Below are 22,849 nucleotides of genomic sequence, written 5' to 3' on the forward strand. Positions count from 1 at the left end.
AAATACAAAGTCTATGATAATTATAATACAAAGTCTTTGATAATTATAATGAAGTCTAAAAGAGGTATCTTAAGATGCTTTGCTATAAGATATCTTTTGGTATATTATCGCTCCATCTGTGACGGGCTTTATAAGGTATGGTAAAGAATAGAAAACCAGTCCCAGGGGCACCTGGGACTAGTTTTCTATATAAAATGAGTCCCGGAACTGGGAATTTCTGGTATTCACTATACAAATTCCCTTGGAAGAGAAAGGATAGTTCTCTTGTAAAAATAGCACTTTTATTTTTTATACTATGTTGGTGGCAAATAAGCATACGGCCCGCCTGATGGTAAGCAGTCTCCGTACCTTATGTACACCTGCAACTTCAGAGGAGTTGTTTGCACGTTGCTGACCCTAACAACCCTCCCACCCCTTGTTGAGCTCTGGCAACCTTACTCACCAGCAGGAACACAACACTATGAGTAGGGTCTAGTGTTATTTGGCTGCGGTTTTCTGTAGGGTGGAGGAACTTCCCCAGTTGGGCTCTGCTCTAGATCTGGAATGACATCCGCTGTGCTGTGCCCTACCACACAAAGCAAGATAGCATTCACAATGCCCATACCTCTCTTGTCTAATGTGTGATGTTAAAATCATTGGTTGGATATTTGTCTGGCAAGTTAGTATTAAATTTAATTGGGTTATAGGTTAAACAGAAAATCGCTGCTTGTTTTATAAAGGCCTTGTTGTATCCTGAATTGCAAGTGAAGTTTCTTTCTACCAAATAAATATCTTAGAAACTTATTATTACATGTCTTTACAAAATGGCACCCTCAAGTAAATAAGAATATTTATAATATAATATTAGTAACTATTTGTTATCAATGAAAAATTAAAGTAATAAAATTATCTTGGTTCAGTAAATGCAACCAATCTTAACAGGTTTAATAGAAAACAGGAGTGACACAACAAACCAAACACACAAAAAGTATAAGCCAAAAATACTCTTGTTTACTATGAGATTTTTGATAGATGTTTAGTGTCAGTGACCTGAGTGCCAATATTTATAGAACAGTCAAGTGTTTGGGAATACTTGCCTTGACAGGCTGTTCCAGGGTGACCCTTCTCTCTTCAAACGGCAAGGAGTTGGAATGTGGAACGAACACCGCTTTCGGCACCCCTATCTCCTGGTTGTTAGGGGGCTCTGGACCTGGTGCCCAGTTGTAATCCATATTTTTGATAGTGCTCGTGTTGTACACCGGCTTTTTAACTTTTCGCTTTGCTATCACCATCGCACACAGCACTCGTCAGAGCCCGCACCCGCGCCGCACACACCCTCCGTCGAGACGCTCATCGAGGATCCTGCCCGACTACTCAGGCGCTACCAGGTGAAAGGTCTGCTCACTGCCATCTTGACGGTCAAACGATAATTATCCCAAGACAACTTATTTATCCTTCGCGAAATGATTACGCTGAACTTACGCAAACACTTTTATTTGTAATGAAACTTGATTCCTTTAGTCTAAGTACGGCCGAGACGATAAATATAAAACACTAAATTCTTGAATAAACTAAAAAAATATACTACACTCGAATCTAAATCGTTATTTTAAGAACTCATAGTGCACGTTTGCCCAAATACAATTTAAAAATAATTTTAGTAGGGCGTCAATCGAAATAGTCGTTCGAGGAACTTGCGAAATGGGCGCAAGATCGGACATTTGTTTTGGGTAGGTAGAGTAGGCACGTCTCAACGTCTCGTACTTCATCTGTTTAAAAGGTACTTTATTATCCAGTACTTTGTCAACCGAACATGTTAAGTACCAAATACCTCAACAATGTACAATCTCTTGAGCTTTTTTAGCGAAAATGATATAAATATCAACAACAATTTTAAAACTCATAAAAAGATTTAAAATATCTAAAGAATAACACTTTTTACACTCTATTATTTTATAAAAATAAAAAGATAGTTATCGGTTGAAGCTGTGACTATAAAATACCCATTAGTGAGGTTGTAATTCGATAAATACCGATATTTTCACAAAAAAATCTTTATTGTCTATGATTTTTACTTCACGTTCATGTCGTGCTTATCTGTGCCAAAAGTATTGCAAGGTTGAAAAATAGAGGTTTTGCTATTTGATTATAGATGGCGTTGAAACTTCAACACGCTAGAAAGCAGAGAAAAGAAAAATCGAAACTCGACAACGGCTTATTGAGCCATTGCAACGAACGGTTTCTGCCTCGGGTCTTGTGAAGTGTGTTTGTCAGTGATATTTATTTCGAATAAGTGCGAATTTAAGTGTTTTTGCGTTTTGTAAGTAATTATTACTCAAAGTTTTGTTAGTGAATTAAGATTAAGTGAATCTACGTTGTGCCTGGAATGTTTCTCCGCCCGTGTTATGTGGTCAATATGGCCGTTCTGATACATTATTTAACTAGTTGTACAGTTAGTTTTATGTAGTAATTCTCGACACTTGTTAACAACTAAATGTTGTAAACAAGGAAGTGTCGTAAAATCGTTTTTAATCCTAAATTTCATTGCATGGTTGATGTGGCAAATTGACAGATTTTGACGTTTAATTTCTGATTCTGAGTCACTGCAATGCTCATTGCTGCATTTTATCATTTTAGAAAAATTCATATTTAAACCTTAGTAATGAGACGCAACAATATACTATTGCCATCGCAATGGCTTTTTTATATTGACATCAAAACAACCAAATACAATCCTTTTAACATGAATCAGTGACCTTAGTTGAAAATATTTTACTATTTTGATTATTTTTGTAGTAATAAAGAACTAAGCAAAATGTGTGCTCACACAAATATGCAGAAGCATTTACAACACTAAAATTTATGACCATCATCTATGTACTTCACTTCCTTCTAATGAGTGATGCTGTATAAAATAAAAATCGTTTATTTCCGAAAAGTAATCACTTGGATACCGTTTTTACTGACCTCCACACTAAGCTATGCCTGTGCCGTGGAGGAGACATTGTATATAATATATTATGTAATTATCGTGATAATGTTTCAAGTGGCACAAATTTTTGGTTTTTTAATAAATATTCATGATATCCCATTATAATGTTATAACCATGAATAAAATTTGATTTCAATCTTTTTGATTAGTTGTTTGGTCAAATAAATAGAGTCATCCTTGCTTTTACAACTATTTCAAAGTAATTTAATGATTTCTACTGGAATCAAGTTCCAATATTATAGTTGTCATATATTCATTATGCCTATTCTTATGAGAATACATTTGGGAATTTTTCACCTAATTGAAAAATATGCTATAAATAAATATAATATAGTATTAGTACCCAAATGACTATAATGTAGAGTAGGATTATATCAAATATGTAATTGAGCAGGTTACTATTGATTAATTCATGAAAACTGGTGCCAAATATCTATGAAAATATTGACAGATTAGCTAGCCTTGCATCTGGTTTTATGTATCATCTTAAATTTTTAACCCCCAACACAAAATAAATAAATAAATATTGCACATTCTTGCACAAATTGACTAAGCCCCACAGTAAGCTTAAGAAGGCTTGTGCTGTGGATACTCGGACAATGACTATATATAATATATTATTTATTTATTAGAGCTTCATTTTTCTACAGACAATTTTATTGATTTGATATATGCATATATTTTAAATGACTCGGGAATAAATATTACCTGTGCTCATCACACAAATAAATGCCCTTACCAGGATTTGAACCCAGGACCATCAGCTTCATAGGTAGGGTCACTAGGCACTAGGCCAGACTGGTCTCAAAAGAAGGATAAGCATGCTTTGCTTATGTGTGTATCTACCTATAGTGTTAAGGCTCTATGATGGATGAACCAATTTGAGTGTTTTATAATCCAAAATCTTATCTGTCACAATAGCTCTTTGAGACAATAAAAATAAATAAAAATAATCTTTATTATTGTACAATTATACAATTTCTCACACCTGAGGATGCAGAAGACCGGGCAAAGTGGAGAAGACTAGGTAGGAAAGCATACACTGGCAATATAAATAAATAAATATTATAGGGACATTCTTACACAAATTGACTAAGTCCCACAGTAAGCTCAAGAAGGCATGTGTTGTGGGTACTCAGACAATCATATATATATATATATATATATATCAAATACTTACATACATCAAAAACACCTGACTCAGGAACAAATATCTGTGTTCATCCCACAAAGAAATGCCCTTACTGGGATTCAAACCCAGAACCATTGGCTTCATAGGCAGGATCACTACCCACCAGGTCAGACCGGTCGTCAATTTGGACTATGCTGAGAAAAGGCTAATTTAAAGAATGATTGTAGTATACAATTTAAAATCAAATAAAATAGCCTTATTACTGAGATAGGGTAGAGTTATAAGGGTTCCGTAGCCAAATGGCAAAAAACGGAACCCTTATGGATTCATCATGTCTGTCTTTCTATATGTCCGTATGTCACAGCCACTTTTTTCCGAAACTATAAGAACTATACTGTTGAAACTTGGTAAGTAGATGAATTCTGTGAATCACATTAAGATTTTCACACAGAAATAGAAAAAACACGATAAATTTTGGGGGTTCCCAGTACTTAGAACTGAAACTCGTTTTTTTTTTTTCATATTTTCTTAATAAGTTTCAATTTCATTAATAAGTCACCTCCATCTAGTCACCTCCACAAATTCTTTTAAGGTCATCTGACCATCAAAATTTTTGCAGTCTACTTATTCTTTCTGCTGAGATAGAATATAGTTTGATAGATTATTTATCTATTCAATTAACCCTTAGTGTGGAAGTATGCCTGAAAACAGTCAATGAAGTCAAATGATATTAAAATTTAATTGATTAAGAGAAAGTTATCGTTCCAACAACTCAAAAATGGTGTATGCTACCTGAAGGGTTAATGAAACATCTACATATTGAGTACTCCCTATCAAGATAAAAGATCAAGTTTAGGAGATACTTCATCACTTGATTAATAGTATAAAATTTATTTATCCATACATAGTTGAGGATTTTAAAAGGAAAAATTTGGTTTATATCTAAATACTTAAATATACAATACAATACCTCTTTATTGCACACCTTAATACAGAAACAATACAAATAATACAGCACATATGTAATATAGTGCCTATAATAAGAATGGTTTATTTAAGTGTGATCATGTTCCTACAATAAATTCACTAAGTAAAAGCTATTTTTTTGTCTCTTTGCCTAAGTATATCTAGGTTGTGATAAAAACACAGTTATTTATACAACCTGTTCTACCTTAAAATAATTATCATAAAGTCTATATTACTATTAATATAGTTTTGGCAGTGTATTTTAAAATATCAAATTAATAAAAACTTATATAAATCAAAAAGTAGAAGTAAATTAGGTACCTTATTATAACAATTTCCAGTTTGCATCATTGTATTACAAAAAAGCTAAAGTATCAAAATAGACCTAGTGGATTTTTTGTAATTAATTTAATCTGATTTGATCCTATAGATCCTATATATATAATATTGCTAAGAAAGTTGAACAACACATACATACTATACCTGTAAGTAAAGCTTATCATATAAACCTGTTTGTCTTTGTTCAGGTGTGATAATGGCCACGGCGCTCCCGCCGTCTCCCGCGTGAAACAGTAGACTCTAGTGCAGTACCCGGGCCCGCCGCAGCACCCGACCACGATGAAAATGGTGTTATCTCAACGGCAACGAGAGGAGCTGTAAGTACTTAGTTGTATATTTTGTGTGTCTTCCAAATGTAGACTACTAAGTTGGTTTACTTTTGGCGCCAAACCGTGTGGAAGTTTTCAAGTATAGGTACTTAATTCAGAATTACATAGAGTAAATTTGACAGAAGCATGATTGTGCAGTTCAGACATTACATTAGTATGGTAAATTCATGAAATACACGCCTGCAAACATCAATGATTGTTTTTAGTTCTAAATAGCATTTTACGCTACGAATTCTAAGGGTGTAGATGCGTATTTTTTTTTAATGCCGCATTGAAAGATTAGCATGTGTTATTATTATTGATTAGTCATTACTTACCTAGGCTACAAATAAAACGACAGCATGTAGAACCTTTGGGTTTTATTTATATTTTGGTTGTAAAATTTGCGATGCGTGCTATGTCTCCCTTAGTTGTATAAAAGAAAAACAATAAAAGTGATATCAGTTTGTTATATTCTATTGAAAAAATATTCAAAGTAGATTTTTTGTTTGCATTGTGCCATCACTAACAAAGAAGTGGGAGTCACTCGCGCAGAGACAGCGTAACGTCCGCAAAATACCATGGCCTTTTGACCTAAACCTGACTGCCGCGTGTCTACGTTATAAACAACTTTATCGTCCTAGCTTTATAGACCCGTCGTTATCATTATCACTAATTATATTAACCATTGAGTATATAGTGGATTGCCATTATGTTTGCCGGCATATATAAGGTGCACTTGCACATATTCTAAAAGATACGACTACTTACTTTGAGAGTCCTTAGCGTTAAATAGCGCTAAATATACGCTTCATTCTTCTAATCTTTTAAATTATTATAATTTTAATCGAATACGCGCACTATTACTACTAATTAGTCTATCCTTCATCTGAGGCGGTTGATAAAAAAAGAGTCCTTAGCGTTAAATAGCGCTAAATATACGCCTCATTCTTCTAATCTTTTAAATTATTATAATTTTAATCGAATACGCGCACTATTACTACTAATTAGTCTATCCTTCATCTGAGGCGGTTGATAAAAAAAGAGTCCTTAGCGTTAAATAGCGCTAAATATACGCCTCATTCTTCTAATTTTTTAAATTATTATAATTTTAATCGAATACGCGCACTATTACTACTAATTAGTCTATCCTTCATCTGAGGCGGTTGATAAAAAAAGAGTCCTTAGCGTTAAATAGCGCTAAATATACGCCTGAGTGGAAGATGGCACTGGATATTTTGATACTAAATATATCTGTGTTAACGGGAAAAAGCAAAGCAGTAGGTAAGTAAAAAACGACAACTGTGGCGGATTTTTTGGGAACTCCTTATTTTGATTATTGTTATTGTACCTCTTTTTGTGCACATCCGTACTGAAAAAAAAACCGGCCAAGTGCGTGTCGGACCACGCATAATGGAAGGTTCCGCACCTTCACACAATACAAAAAAGCCGTACAAGCAAAAGAGCGTATGTTAGTAGCACATTCGTCGTTTTAATAAGATCAGTTTTTTTATAACTCTTTAATGGCTTAACCGACCATATTCAAAATAATTTACCTGAAAGTTTTTTGGTTATTAAGCTTTATTATTTAAATAGTTTTACATGGTTTTGCTCTCCCGGTTCAAAAGTTAAAGGGGATTACTCTATTTTTTTTGGACCGATTATTTTCAAAAGTATTTACTTAATCAAAAAACCTTTTTAGCAACCTTTATGTATTTTTAAATACCTATCTAATGATGAGCCACATGTTTTTTTTTTAACTATTAGTTACATTTATATGGAGTATATATTTAAAAAAAAATCAAAACTAAGAAGCGACTTACGTAATACATCTACACCTACGTTCCAAAGGTTATAAAATATAGTAAAATGGCTGTGACATACGCACAGACCGATAGACATAAGGACATGACGAAACTATAAGGGTTCCATTTTTGCTATTTTGGCTACGGAACCCTTAAAATACTATTTAATACCGTTACAAATTAATTATGATAACTTTTTTCTGATAAATCGTCGAATTTCGATTATAAAAACATTTTTAGGGCAAAATTCGTTTTTTTTTTATATTTTATAAATTCTCGGTCTCGGTCTCGGCTGAGAATCCCATTGAATCTCGGTCTCGGTCTCAGCCGAGACAAAAAAAGCGTTCTCGGTCGGACCTTACTAGAAAATGACCGCGCAACTTCTTTACCAGCGTTCTGAAATGATTGGTAGACCTACAGAAATAATACAAAAGCGATCATTTTCGGTGACTTGGCGCTCAAAGGATTAACACAATAGGATAGAGTATATATAATGTAATTGTCTATAAAGACTTTAGAAATACTACAGTTTCAATGAATTCGGTCAAGCAGCTCAAGCAAATAGTTGCGCGGTAGCAAGGTCGTGTCTAACGCAATCTTACCGACACTTTACTGGCACTAGAAACTTTCGTTCCCACCGTATGCACAGCTATTAGAATTAATTAGGCCAAACGTTTATTAGGTTTTCTAATATCCTTTATTCAATATGTATCTAAAGCGAAGTCAGAAATACTCTAACTCCTACATAATTACGCCGGATTAGGACTCTTCAAATAAAACAAGCTGTGGCTGCGTTGCAGTTTTACTTACTAGCATTATTTTGCTTACAATCTAAGCTAAACAATATCACTAATCCCAACTAAGCCTTATGGTGGCAGTGTCATCAAATGCCAAGGAAGCGTGAAATACATCTCCAGATAAAATACAAGGGTAGCGCAAGAGCACAGACCTTTTTGAGAATGTTAAATAAAAGAAAAGCGTGAAATAAAATAAATAAAATAAAATGTTTGGTTAAGACATCAGGTAACAACAGTTTCTTCGAATCTCTTTTACTTGGGCCCAATTTAAAAATATATTTTTTACATAAATTTCGATTTTCATACAACTACTGTACTATTCTTTCAACAGGCGACTAATATTTGCCGAGGCAATTCTAACATACCCACACACATTTAGGCTACCTTGTTTTATTACGGAGTTCCTGTGGCCACCTCTTATCTCCATCATCAGATCAGCTCAAACCATAATATTGCATTGTCACTAACCTAACTTACATATGTATACAAATTTTCAGCTTCATCGGAAACTGGGAAGTGGGTCAAATTTAACTTGCAAGATTTGACCCGTACAAGCATAAATTGCAAGTAAATAAAAGCTTGTAAAATAATCGAAGAAATACACTTGATACACTTCTAAATAAATTAATACATTAATTATGTGCTAAACTTCAAAAAAAAGTCAACAAATAAACATTTTACGTGCCAGTTACTCCATGTAAAAGTGAACTGTCATAGGGATCATCATTCCACGCGACAAGTTATAATGGTTATCGCTCAATGCACGCATCGTGGACATACTCGTACGCTTTATGGTCATGTCTTAACGCATTCACTGCCGGGCCACCAAGTTTGTATGGACGTGTACGCATATAAATGTGCGTTGCCGGTAGTGAATAGTGCGGGGTACAATAGTGCGGGATACGACACTGAGACCTGATGATGAATCAGTCTATGGAATCCTCATAGGTCACTCATCTACCCTTATATTAAAAGGCTAGCCGCGTCCTTATTTTATTATTATTACAAGTTATTCTTGTATAATCTAGTTTCATATTATCGCGACACCTGTCCATAAACGTGCCGTTGTAGTTCTTACGCGAAGATACAGAGTAATTGTAGATTACTCATTCCTCTGTGAATCGTTTCAAATTCCTTAACCGTACCTATGTCATATTTATCTGCAGTTTATCAAAACTGGTATAGGAGCCTAATTAAACAACTTCTGCGACAGATCATATCAGATGTCAGTAACAAAATTTAAACATGATATCAAAATAAATGAAATAGTACATTTTACTATTACATACATATACTATTACAATCACAATTAATAAATTATTAATATGGTAACATGTCAAACACTGAAAACTGTGAGCTTCATCTGAAAGTAGTACATCTCTTACCGAAGTCTGAACAGTTCCAATAGATATATGTATACAAGCGCAATTACGTTTGTATAACCGCATAACGACTTACTTCCTTCCGCGTCTGAGTAACTGTCTGCGTCATTCCTAAGCGCATAGTATTGATTTAAAACGAGGAAATATAAGATATCTACATGTAACAGAAAAATCCAAGGCAGAGAGAAATAGGACCGAGATTAGTTTGTAAGCATTATTGTGTACTTTTATTATGTACCTATGTTTAAACTTTTTGAATAAACGTCTTTATTATTATTATTATTATTAAATATAAAAAAGTAGGTAATATCTTAAAACTTAAAATGCCGACCTGAATAATGTATGAAAATTATTACATGACTTTTAGTTTGCATCTTTTCATTGCGATAAATTTATTACATTTCTATTAGATTGTGTTGATAAACGAATGTCACCTTGGCTACGCCCCTAGGTTTTCAAAATAATTTAAATAAGAATGTTATTGGTAGAATAAGAGCGTGATCACATCATTTTGCAGACATAGTTAGAAAAAGACAATCGAAACTTAAATAATCTATGAAAATCATCACGTGACTTTTCGTGGCATCTGTCATGCAGTCATGCCGATACATAATACATATAATCTTCTTTACGGTTGGCGACTTTGGCGTTTGTCGAAGTACGATCATCTTGGTCTAAGCGTAGGCACTCCTAAGAAGCACGAAAACAAATGGGATGTTATGTCCAAGCTTGAAACTGCCAAGCTGCGACAGCGGATAGTACTCGTACCTGAAGAAGATATTATTTATTAGCCTTGTCTGCTGAATAATTAACACTTGCGGAGACAAACTACGCACTGTTCGAGAGAAATTGGAATGTGCCTTGTGTGAAGCTAAATTGGTGTGATAGAATTTCGCTGCAAATTTACTGACTCTCAATCATGATTTAATTATTGACTTCACTATGATTGGAACGTAAAATAAAGATAATTATGCCATTATTTTGGTAGTGTAAGACAACACGCCCTAATATAAGTACTGGTAGCGAGAGGTACTTAATTTCCTTTATAATCCTGTTTATCTTCATAATATTCATACGCTAGTAGTCCAGTTTACGCCAGTGCGGGCTGAAATAGCTTACTATACTTAAAAAAAGAAAATGCATTTATTTACCGCCACAATACATTACATTTGAAAAAAGAACATACAGAGAAAAAAAATTGGATGCTATAATACTTGTGTCTTTACCATTTAAAATTCCAAAGATCGGATTCGATAACAGGGTATTGCGACGCTTGGGTGTGAAATCGCGATTTATCTCTACGGAAAATCTTCACTGATTTTGCTACTTTAGCCTATTGTCGACTGGGCGATTACGGGGTCGCCCGTTCGCTCCACCGACCTTTGAAAGTAACAGTGTTCTTATAGCGCCAAGCTGAGTCGTTGAACTCTGTGCACCTTCCTTCATTTAAGACTTAAACGCACAGATAGCGGTCGCGGGGCGATGGCGAACCGACACGGAAGGTAACTTTTGTATTGTTAGAACTTGTGTTAAGACGTCGCATACTGAAAACTGGATAGTCCCAGTTCCTGACCGAAGCTCTATACAATCTCTCAAATAATACAGGGGTTACCGCCCGGCGTCTATGCGTTTGCAGCTTTATATCTCGACTTTCTTCAACTACCAAGAAATCCCATCATCGTTACTCGGTACTAGCGTTTTTGTATCCCATAACCTTAGTTGGATCGTTGATTACATGTCATGAGCTGCGTAACTGCGCTTTAATGACGCTGATCACGAGGTTCTTATGCATGTAAACGGTTTTCAATAGCTATCAATGAAGCTAACCTGTGTTTACTTGTAACAGAAACTTTTACTTACGTTTTGGCGACATTTGTAAGTCGAAAGTTGTATAGTCGTAAATGAATACGTGTCAACACTGCTTATAGACAATGGCCTTACGTCAGGTTTGCCCAACGGTTCATTTACCGACTGGTTTGGTTACAATACAACAAACATGTGAGCAAAACCCATGAACAGATGCTGACACTTTGCGTAACTTGTAACTGTCAAACAACGCTATTAATTAAGACCACTATTCTTTTAATTTATTTCGTAATACTTGGTACTTATTAATCAATGTGATCCTTATAGGTAAGGTCCGACGCGCATGTCTAATTTTCTATTGTGTTGTGACCTAAAATGCCCCGGCATTCCTTGACATACCCTTTGCCTCGGCGCGGTGAAAGGAAAACCACGAGCACCACGATGTCTAAACAAAGATGTGGCCAAGCTATTCACACGCTATCGTCTTAGAATGAACAAATTGGACGTTTTAACTTATCTAAAATTATATGTCAAGTTGCGTAAGCTCATTAGAGAAATGCGATCAAAGTATTAACGTGATTTCCATAAAAGTGCCGCGCCCGGACAACAATCTCCTAATACGTAAGCTATTGCGTCACGTGTATGGACGATCGGAAAGCGCTCAAAACGCACCATCTTATGACAATTTTAACTGCACCCTCTTCGTAGATTGCCCAGATTCCGCCATCCGTTTCAATCTGCTACGCAACGAATCGGGGTCGTCGAACGCGCCTTGATTAAAAATAACGATCACGAATTAAAACTGTAACATTTCGTTGAATGGATATGGTCTGCGATACTCTTAATTCCGAAGATCGCCGAACCACCGTTCTAGCCACGCGTGCCGCTTGCGGAATTTGAACTTTTTTGTTTCGTTACAATAATAACGTTTTAGCCAAGTGTCGGGGTTGGAACGCAGCTTCTTTCGCTATTAAATTAAATATGGCCCGATAAGCTATACATAACTTCTTTTACCGGTTTGTTTGAGCCCTTGTAACCTGTAACTATGGCAGAATATTCATTTATGTTTGTTTACAAGCAGGTGTCTCTGAGCCTCAAGTTAATATTTCCGCACAGACGCTATCAATAAAGTTTATAATAGAAAGTATTAGGTACTTAATGTTTAAAACGGCATTTTCATTCGTAGTTTTATTATTTATGTTACAATCGAAATTAGATTGGCCAATTGAGTAGATTGAATAGATACTATAGTTTTAATTATTTTCCCTGTATAAGAAGTGCCTTATCATCGCCTGGGACACTGAAGATAATAGCAGTGAAAGTGGGTGGATCAAAAGCAATCGTATTCAGTGTTCTATTGAATTGACTTAAACGATAACGGTCTCGAAATTCTTGTCGTAGAGACTTGAACTATCGGGGCCAAATCGAGAGTGGTAGGTACATTACATTTGAACATCCAAACAATAACAAAAAAATCCTTGCATCATACCCTATAATCATAATCGATCAACATTTAGTTTTACATTGGAATATCCAAACAACGGCAAAAAGTTGCGTTACGTCATACTTTATGGCCATAATTTATCAAGATCATAATCTCGCTCGTGTTATGTAAGATCTTATCAGTTAGAAAGCTGACCTGAAGTATGCTATCTACTAATCATTCACCTACTGAACTCTGAATGAGAAGAAAGCTGTTTATAAATAGACCAAAATACTCGAGTAATAACCCAGGTCGCGTATTCTTACATAGCAGGTGATTCAAATGCTTAAATAAACCAGTGTTACTACGAGCTCCAGATCCGTTACAATTATAGGTAATCGGAGAGTGCAATCATTCTGGTCTGTTTGACTGAGCAAGCAGGCATCCCAGGCGCAGGCGGTCCTAAAATAAATTACATCAGTTACGCGGTACCGCGGACCTTGAAAAGTATCATGTGGGGATTCTTAAATACATTCCTCTTGCAAACACGTATTCAATTCACTGGCTCGTAATGAATGCGAATGAATCATCGTATCACAGAAGACGCAGGTAGCATCAATGTCAACCTGTTCTTTACGGACCATTCTTTAAACGAAGGTTACCGTTGTTATCAAAACAATCTTGCCTCGTTTCTGCCGTGGATTGTAGTAACAAGTTTTGTGAGCGGCATATTTCACGAAAATACTTCCTCCATAGGCAAACTTGATTCTTTTATAAGAATTTTAAGTATTTTTTTCCTTAACTTTTTTTGGGGAATGAATAAGTATGCATAAAATCCTTTTTGTTGCACAAACGCTTAATTGCATTGGAAAATCAATTGATTAAATATAGGACAAACAACAAGCTGTTTTATCGCTAAAGAGCGATCTCTTCCAGACAAACTTTGTGTAACTTGTGTAACGGAATTAGAGAATTAGGTATATGTAGAAACAGCAAATTTGTCTGCACCGTATTGTAAAGTAAAAAAGCGGCCAAGTGCGAGTCGGACTCGCCCATGAAGGGTTCCGTACCATTTATGACGTATTACAAAAAAACTACTTACTAGATCTCGTTCAAACCAATTTTCGGTGGAAGTTTGCATGGTAATGTATATCATATATTTTTTTTAGATTTTTCATTCTGTTATTTTAGAAGTTACAGGGGGGGGGGGGGGGGCACACATTTTTTCACTTTGGAAGTGTCTCTCGCGCAAACTATTCAGTTTAGAAAAAAAATGATATTAGAAACCTAAATATCATTTTTGAAGACCTATCCATAGATGCCCCACACGTATGGGTTTGATGAAAAAAAATTTTTTTTTAATTTTATGACTTATTAAAAAAAACTACTTACTAGATCTCGTTCAAACCAATTTTCGGTGGAAGTTTGCATGGCAATGTTTATACATATTTTTTTATTTTCATTCTGTTATTTTAGAAGTTACGGGGGGGGGGGACACATTTTACCACTCTCGCGCAAACTATTCAGTTTAGAAAAAAATGATATTAGAAACCTCAATATCATTTTTAAAGACCTATCCATAGATACCCCACACGTATGGGTTTGATGAAAAAAGATTTTTTGAGTTTCAGTTCTAAGTATGGGGAACCCCCAAAATTTACTGTTTTTTTGTATTTTTGTGTAAAAATCTTAATGCGGTTCATAGAAAACATCTACTTACCAAGTTTGAACAGTATAGCTCTTATAGTTTATGAAAAAAGTGGCTGACATAATCGGACAGACAGACGGACATGACGAATCTATAAGGGTTCCGTTTTTTGCCATTTGGCTACGGAACCCTAAAAATTGCTATAAATATTTTTGGAAATAAATTATACGAGGAACTCTCGCAGTACGTAAATGCAGTGTAGGTAATAAGTTTGGTGAACCTTATGGGTTTACCACCGTCATAGCGAATGCAATTTAATCTAAAGTTTTATAGCCCATGGTAGAAGCAGGTCGTGGTCGTGAAATGAGGCATGCAACCCATTGTAAGGTCCAAGACCCGTTGGCTAAACAACTCGGTGGATCGCAAGGAATGCAGTCTTCGCCGGCGCCGTTTTGCCGCTACCTTAAGCGCTATACATTCAGCTTCTGTAGTATACAATAATGTACCTACATTTTCTAGGTGTGTACATTTGTACACATACTGTACTGCCTCATGCACACTAACTATAAGTATGGAAAGGCTTGCTCGCTCTGCACTTCTTTGTGCCACGCCTTTAACTTGTTTGCAGGAAGTATATCTCCAATGCTTTTATTTAAATTTATTGCTAAACACAAATTGAAGGCCTTTCTTCTTATAACAAAGTCAAATCCGTGATAGGCCAAGCAACATGAAGGTATAGAGGGTACAACTATAAAAGTTGTAAAACTATACTAAAAGGACTTACTCTATTATTGAGGTAATAAGGATGAAAGTAAAACTTTAGATGCGATGAATGGAAAAAATATGACCATAGCAGGGTTTCTTTATCACTTTATAAGCCGTCGTCGTAATGAGAAGATCAGGTAAATATTAAATAAACCACTTACATAATTGAAAAAGAACATGTTATATCACTATCAGTGTTTGACCTATCCCCATCATGAAGCGTTGATGGCAATTGACGCCCCTCGGTTTTCTCAATTTCGCCGCAACCCCCGATGTAACCCCATTTATTATTAGCGAGAAACCCTACGACAGCATGACCGTGAGTTACTCGATACCTTCTAATTTTTAGTTTCACGCACATGTTTGTTTTGGCCTCTAAACGTGGATTATCTGCTGTTTGTTGATAGTAGTGACATGCGAGTGCCATTTAGGAATGTGTACACACTAAGATTCAAATCGCGAATGCTTAGTATAGAAGTAATCCAATAGATAGATAGATAGATAGAATACTCTTTATTGGCACACCTCAGTAAAAATATACAAGAAAAATAAACAATTGATTAAATTTAGATAGGTAGGTACCTAAGTACCCACTTTTTTGGTTTAGCTTATACATCTACAGATACTAAGTCAAAGTCGTACATTTAATATTTTTTTCTGAAATTGCTGTAGATATTAAATTAAGCATGCGCTCAATAAAATTAGAAGTTGACTTTTTAGGACTCTCGCTAATTTATATAGGTAGCCAAAGCGAAATTGCTATTCACGAAATTAAATCTAAGCTACTTTAAGTAGTACCAAACCAAATAAGTATCTCTTGTGAAATCCGCTGATTACACGCCTCCTAAGGACCCCAGGGAAGGTTGTCCGGACGAGTCCGTGAAAAGGTTCTCAGCGTGACGCACTTCGCTCTGGCCTGGCATTATATTCCCATCTTATACCTAGAACTCGCGAGAATTCGCCTAAGACAAACCAGTATAATGTAACTTCGCGATCCCCGAAAACTAAGCGTAATTTGAGATCACACGAACGCAAGAACGAACGTTCTCCTGCGATTAGTAAGTAATGAGAATAACATCACTGACGTTGCGGCGCCAACGGGGGGCGATCGATACAAGTAATTCGCGTAGGCGGCACCACCACCCCACACTAGAAAACTTATTCTAAACCTTACCATCTTCATCCTAAGATTTCCTCTTCTTTGGTGGGCATAAATAGACGACAGCTGATTTTTTTAAAAAACCCCATTTCATGAAGGCGGTTCCAAGGCTGTATGCGATTTAATCAGAAATCAAATTATTTAAATTGTTTTACGTTTCGTTTTTTGTTGGGGTGGCCATCCCGAAATATATATACCTAAATAAGGTGCTGCCCACGTATGGTTTGTTTCCTTGCGTAGGTTCCTAATCCTAAGTCATTTAATAAGCGTAGGTAATTCTCTTTTGGTCCCTGAGGGCATGTTTGTTTGGCATGTGTGATTTTTAGGGTTCCGTACCCAAAGGCTAAAACGGGACCCTATTCCTAAGACTCCGCTGTCCGTCCGTCCGTCTGTCACCAGGCTGTATCTCATGAACCGTGATAGTTAGACAGTTGAAATTTTCACAGATCAGATTTGTAAATTGTATATTAATTAAGTTAAGTACAGTTTGTTGTTTTTACCCTATTTCCTAATGGAAGAGCGGGGTCTCCCGACACAAGTATTGTTATACTTAATGGGAGATTCCAGCCCTTTATGTTATGTGTATTATAAGTTAAGCCAAATAAACTATTTTGTATTTTGTATTTTGTATTTGTACAGATGACAGACAGTTGAAATTTTCACAGATGATGTATTTCTGTTGCCGCTATAACAACAAATACTAAAAAGTACGGAACTCTCGGTGGCCAAGTCCGACTCGCATTTGTCCGGTTTTTATTTTTACTTTGATAGACACGCATAATATAAACTTTTTTGACAAAAATATTGTATACGTATAAAAGTAAATTCATGTAGGATAGGTTTCAGCTAAAAAGTTCGCGATTGTAAAGGTCCACTTATCCTATATCAAATTCCGTTTCGAATCGAAGTGCACAACTTCACAAGTGGTTCTTTAGCCAGTATAACCAGTACAAGTAGATACATACTACTTTAAGCACAATCTTTTGTTTGAGCAATGTTCCTTCCCGCAACCTCTGTCGGCATGGCTGCGCAAACATTACCGAAACCCGCGGACCACACACGCACTCTTGTCTAAAACATTTTTAAAATGGTTAAAATGAGGTATTACGCAAGTTCACAGTAGCACTAACTTAATTTTCATGTCACGTGTCCCTATGTAAATGAGGTACGTGGTTCTCATACGATCGAACCAATAAAAATTGCGATGTTTCCGTAGAATTGTTTAGTTTCAATTCATTACGTTAAGGCTTGCCGTTTTACTTCGTTTGGGATAAACTTTATTATTTGGATGTTTACGTGAACTCGCATGAAGAATCAGATAAGTGTCGTGGACATGGAGATATGAACAGTCTTGTATACTGTATAGGGCAAAGTTCTCATTCTCAAGATTCATATAAATAAAACCATTCCCTGTTCATCGCAACTATTTATTGCAGTTTTAATCTATTAAACGATCAGTATCACATACAGGCAATGCGTTCATAAAATCCAATTATAACGGTGCTAGCTTGCAAGTCAAAAAGAAAAGCGGTTATATTACAAACGAACTAATAAACGTCTAGCAAGTTCACGATTCACTAGACTTTTACATAACTCGATGATGTAGTTCTTGGGATTACATTTAACTTATTGCGTCTGATTGAATTAAGAATCGATACAATTAACTAGTAAACGATTGTTAGTCTATCCTCCAAGAATGGAAAATGGAATGAAGAAAGAATTCCAAGTATAAACAACATGCAACTAATAAAAAAGATCGTCTGCTTACCATCAGGAGGGCCGTATGCTTGCTTGCCACCGTCGTGGTATCAAAAAAAAACCAAAAAAACTCGTGAGGTAGATGACTTTCGATTTCCTGTAAAAATAAAGTTTCAGGTCTTATTCTGAGAGCTGTTACCTACCAACGCTTTATCATCTATTTTGACTATTAATTAATGAAGATTATATTTATAATATAGGAGCGTCTACGTCTACCAGTGTTATGTTACATTTAATAATATTCAAACGTGGTCGCATCGCCAATTTGAAATGGTAATTGATGACGAACGTCACGTAATATCAAGGTAATGGGGTTGTCGTGTTATTTTCGCTAATCATACTTGTATTACGATTCATTCAAGATCCGCTAAACAATCTTATCGCATGTGAGTGATAACGTATCAACGTGTAGGTAGTCTGTAGTAAGAATGAAACAGAAACGTCTTCCGGGGCTTGTGTAACTTCAAAAGGGTAATGTCCACTACCGTCAACTAATTGTAGGCTATTAGGTACTCCGCGGCACTCTGCCTCGTTTTAAGGCCTAGTATAAACAGTGGTAAAGAGTAAAAAATGCTATTAAGACGGACTTGGTTTTTTAAGAATAAGTTAGCTGAATTAAATCATATTGAGCCGGATATGCTTAATGCTACGCCTTAGATACCTACTTAATCTGAAAATTCTTCTTTAGCAGCTAAAATCATAGGATGATAATCATAATTATGTAGTAAATGTTTAGTAAGCTGCAGAAATATCTGTAAACAAGTTTCTAATTCTAATCTATGCAGGGGAGGGGGGAACTTCAACTTGTAAGGATAGTCGCTAGATTGAATCTAGCTTCCTTAAGGAAATTTAATGTAACAAAATTCAATTACGGATTTGAGAGATTCAATTGCAGTTAGTCAGCGTTTATTTTTATCTATCAACCATGTCGACTGAAAACTATATATTAAAATGTTTCCATTGTCTTTTTCAAATAGGAGTAACCGGTACTACGCTGATGCGTCTTTAATGGATATCCACATCGCAACAGGGCAAAGAGCTTTTAAGTTCATTTAATAGACTTAAAGGGCTCTTAACTTCTTAAGCTCCTCGCCCTTTTGTAACGTTATACTAGACCTATCTATGTTTTAGTTAGTGCTTATACCTAGCGTAGGAGCCTTGCTCCCTACAATTGTACTAACATCGGAAATGTGGCGTGAAAGTTATTCTCAGGCGGTCCCCGATCGACCTGCCTCTGCCCACGAAACCACTTTCGCTGTACTAACTGTAACAACCAAGTTTGTGTGGCCAGTGCTCCTATTGGAACAGTTAACATTACCCTTAATCGTCGTAGCTTTCGATAGACGTTGACGTTACTGATATGCCGTCATCGCTTTTAATACTTAACCTTCGTCTTGTGACAGTCATTGATACAGTAGCTACTAGTGCTACTACGCCTGAAGCGTTTCGACAATCTTTGTTTATATTTGGCTACAAATGCAAATCTACATGGCGCATAATATCTTACCTCAAGTAGCAAGCGTCCATACCCTATGAAGTCCACTTATTATTAGGCGGACAGTATCCTCCAGATGCAGTTGTTTTGTTGTTGAATTTGGAACCTTTTGTTAATAAAAGAAAGTTTAGAATAAATGTTGGAATATGTACAAAAAATGGTAACGGGGTCTGAGGACTAGTTGTTTGTTTTTCTTCTTGTAGTGGCAAAATAAAAGCCTGGAGCTAGAGTCTACTACTTGAAAATGGCTCGTTTAAACTCGATTGGTAAATATCGATCACATGACTCCCGGGAATTCTATTACGCAAAGTATTATCCAATATCTAGCCGAGAAATTGATTATTTTCACTTCCAGAAAATAAAAGATTGCCCGATTGGTCCCACGCGTACAATAGGCACCCGCGAGATTGATTGTTTTCGCGCCGGTTCGGTTTCTCCGGGCGAAATAACGCAATAACTATCAAGAAATTATCTCTATTCAATTTCCAAGGGTTTAATGTAGCTCCACTACTGTAAACTTCTCTTTAGAAATGACAGGAATTGGGAAACGGTTTTGAAATTGCCAATTACAAATAATTCCAATATTTTATTATCTACCTTTTTTTATTCCAAAATGGCTTTTCCATACTGTCACTTTATGTTTGCAGGTACTCCCTAAATCCCGACCTGAGAATCGTATCGTGTACCGGTGGAAAGTACAGTCCACGTCGAAGATATGTTTACACTTTTGCACCTTACTCCTTAGTAGTAAGGCAAAAAATTTAAACATAACTTTCAAGTCGACTGTACTCTACTATACATTATAACTGCAGTTAACAGCTAATATTTAAATTTCGCTTAAAATCATATGGTTGACTTTACATTGATTTTCCCCAAATCGTTTACATCGTCGTTTTCGCAGACGCTAAACGCCGAGGATTAGCAGTTACGTAAAGACAATAATCGAATTACGCTCTGTATTGAGTGATTAGCGTTTTTCTAGCTTCTTGAGCGTAGCGTATCATTATCCTCTGCCTATATCTAACTATATAAACCTTATGTCATTGACCCCAGACTTGTATTAAACTACATGACCTTGTACCTTGAAGATTGCTTAGCAATTTATGATATAAATCATTACAAATATATTTGATCTGCTCCTATAATGTCACTGCAGCTATCAATCCTATCATGTATTCATCATATGTCATAAAAACATAGCTAGTCTGTGCGGAAGGAGAGGAGTCGTGGAATATAAAGGAACCAATACATTCTATGACTTTTCTCCTTCCGCACAGACTACCATAATGGAATGAGAAATCGCTCTTGTCGACAACCGACAACGACAAAAAATATTTACATAGGTAATTTCCATAGAACAATAAACCATGAATAAAAGATGAAACTCTGACATAAATTTAATCTATAACAATTAACAATAGTAATACTAAGCTAATGTAATAACTAGCTAGAGTATATAATCTGTAGGTTTAGATTTTCCGTAATATCCTCCATATTAACATGCAATCTTAACACATACATAACTAATTACTTAGCACTTATGTATATTCGGTACCTATTTATTTATCGAAGTTAAATAAACATTCGATTACACCCTTTGCGATAAAGTAACGCTACAGTTTCACTTAGAAAGTAATATGGTTTGTGAGAGAATCGTGTAGGAAACCTTTAGTTTCACCTAACGACAGCGAGCTTTAAAAAATACAACAGCGTTAAGTCTTGTTAAAATGTCAATTACAGGTATAATCAATTGATGCAATTTTTCATTCCACCATAGATGGCATAGGTTAATTCCTTGAAAATTAAATTTATATTAGTGACTGAGTCTAGAAATTATCATGGTGTACCGTTTTTACATAAGTATCAGATTTCGCATCATGGCTTTATATTGGTTATTGTGTAATTTGGGTATGAAATAAAAAAAGATGTCAGCACTGTCAGACAATACAAGTGCAAAATAACTGACTTCTAAATATCGTTAACTAATTTGTAAAATTGGAAAGCTAACTGAGACACTAGATGCAGCAATATTACAGGCAATAATCATAGCTTATATGCCCGTAGGTTTACTTGGACGTTTTCAAGTTATTACTTGCGCTCGATTTATAATACTTGGTTAGTGTGAGTTAATGATACTCATGAAAGTTAGATATAGGTAAGTATATACTTTTTCCTTTTTCCCAGATACCACTCGCTCATCAACTAGCTATCTTGTAAATAAAAGTATGTAGTTATACCAGTCTAAGGTAACGAAACATCCTTAGGGTAATGTGGAGAGAATTAAGCTTATTTTTTTCAAGCAGAATACCGGGCAAGAATAAAGCTCTATGGACACTAATAGAACGAAAATCTTCCATTAATAAAGGCTTTGAACTCGACAATCTTCATCATTCATTAACTTTTTGCTCACGAAACGAGGGTCACAATGTGATATTTTATATCAGGTTTGATTTAGCATCTCACACTCAAGTTTTACGTTATACAAGTTTTAGTCGCTCGCTGACGTCATCGACATACAGCTTGACAATGTGATGTCGGATGATGTCATTCGATACACTGAAGAAACCGATTACTTCGACAGTTAGAACCTGCATGAAATGGTGTAAATATCAACGGTGTACCGGTGTAATAGCCGTACAACTACAACGTGTAAAAATAAAGCTCAAGTTATTTATTAGTAGACTGATCAATATCACTTGTTTTGCATTCTTGTTCGCGAAACTACAACTAGCTCTTGCTATCAACGCGCTGTTGTGTGGTATAGCTAAGTGTTAAAATATGGGTACGCACAAGTTGCTCAAAAATATGTCCCACAGCTCTTAAGTCGACGAATTACGAGCTATGTTACATATTTTTGACTAAGTTGCGTGGACCCATATTTTTACACTTGACTCGTAAGTATCCGTTAATTAGTGACTGAACCTTCCTCATGAATGACAAATGTTCACAGATTTAGCCATCAGTGATGTAGGGCGGAAAATAGCGACATGTTAGCGCATAATATATGCTGAAACTTACCCAGCAGAGGTAGGTCATGATGAAATTAATCTTAAAATAAATAAAAAGTAAATTAATAAGTAACGGAAGACAAAAAG

The 22,849-nt window shown here is 35.7% G+C and overlaps 2 protein-coding genes across 3 annotated transcripts in view; one reads left to right on the plus strand and one right to left on the minus strand.

The window, feature by feature from the left end:
• Positions 1-1,771, minus strand: part of LOC133524320 (sarcolemmal membrane-associated protein) — a 43,563-nt gene extending 41,792 nt beyond the window's left edge. Inside the window, exon 1 of one of the 2 annotated variants that reach the window (XM_061860258.1) lies at positions 1,077-1,771. In XM_061860258.1, coding sequence (XP_061716242.1) covers positions 1,077-1,271 — 195 coding nt within the window. In that variant the 5' untranslated portion in view covers positions 1,272-1,771. The remainder of the gene's footprint in view (positions 1-1,076) is intronic. The other variant, XM_061860257.1, reaches the window with a different exon arrangement.
• A 370-nt stretch (positions 1,772-2,141) lies between these two features.
• LOC133524321 (lissencephaly-1 homolog) overlaps positions 2,142-22,849 on the plus strand; it is a 39,263-nt gene continuing 18,555 nt past the window's right edge. Inside the window, exons 1-2 of the mRNA XM_061860259.1 lie at positions 2,142-2,299; positions 5,597-5,725. Of these exons, the coding sequence (XP_061716243.1) occupies positions 5,688-5,725 (38 nt within the window). The 5' untranslated portion in view covers positions 2,142-2,299; positions 5,597-5,687. The remainder of the gene's footprint in view (positions 2,300-5,596; positions 5,726-22,849) is intronic.

The sequence above is a fragment of the Cydia pomonella genome, chromosome 13, assembly GCF_033807575.1.
Source record: "Cydia pomonella isolate Wapato2018A chromosome 13, ilCydPomo1, whole genome shotgun sequence".
NCBI classification, from domain to species: Eukaryota; Metazoa; Arthropoda; class Insecta; order Lepidoptera; family Tortricidae; genus Cydia; species Cydia pomonella.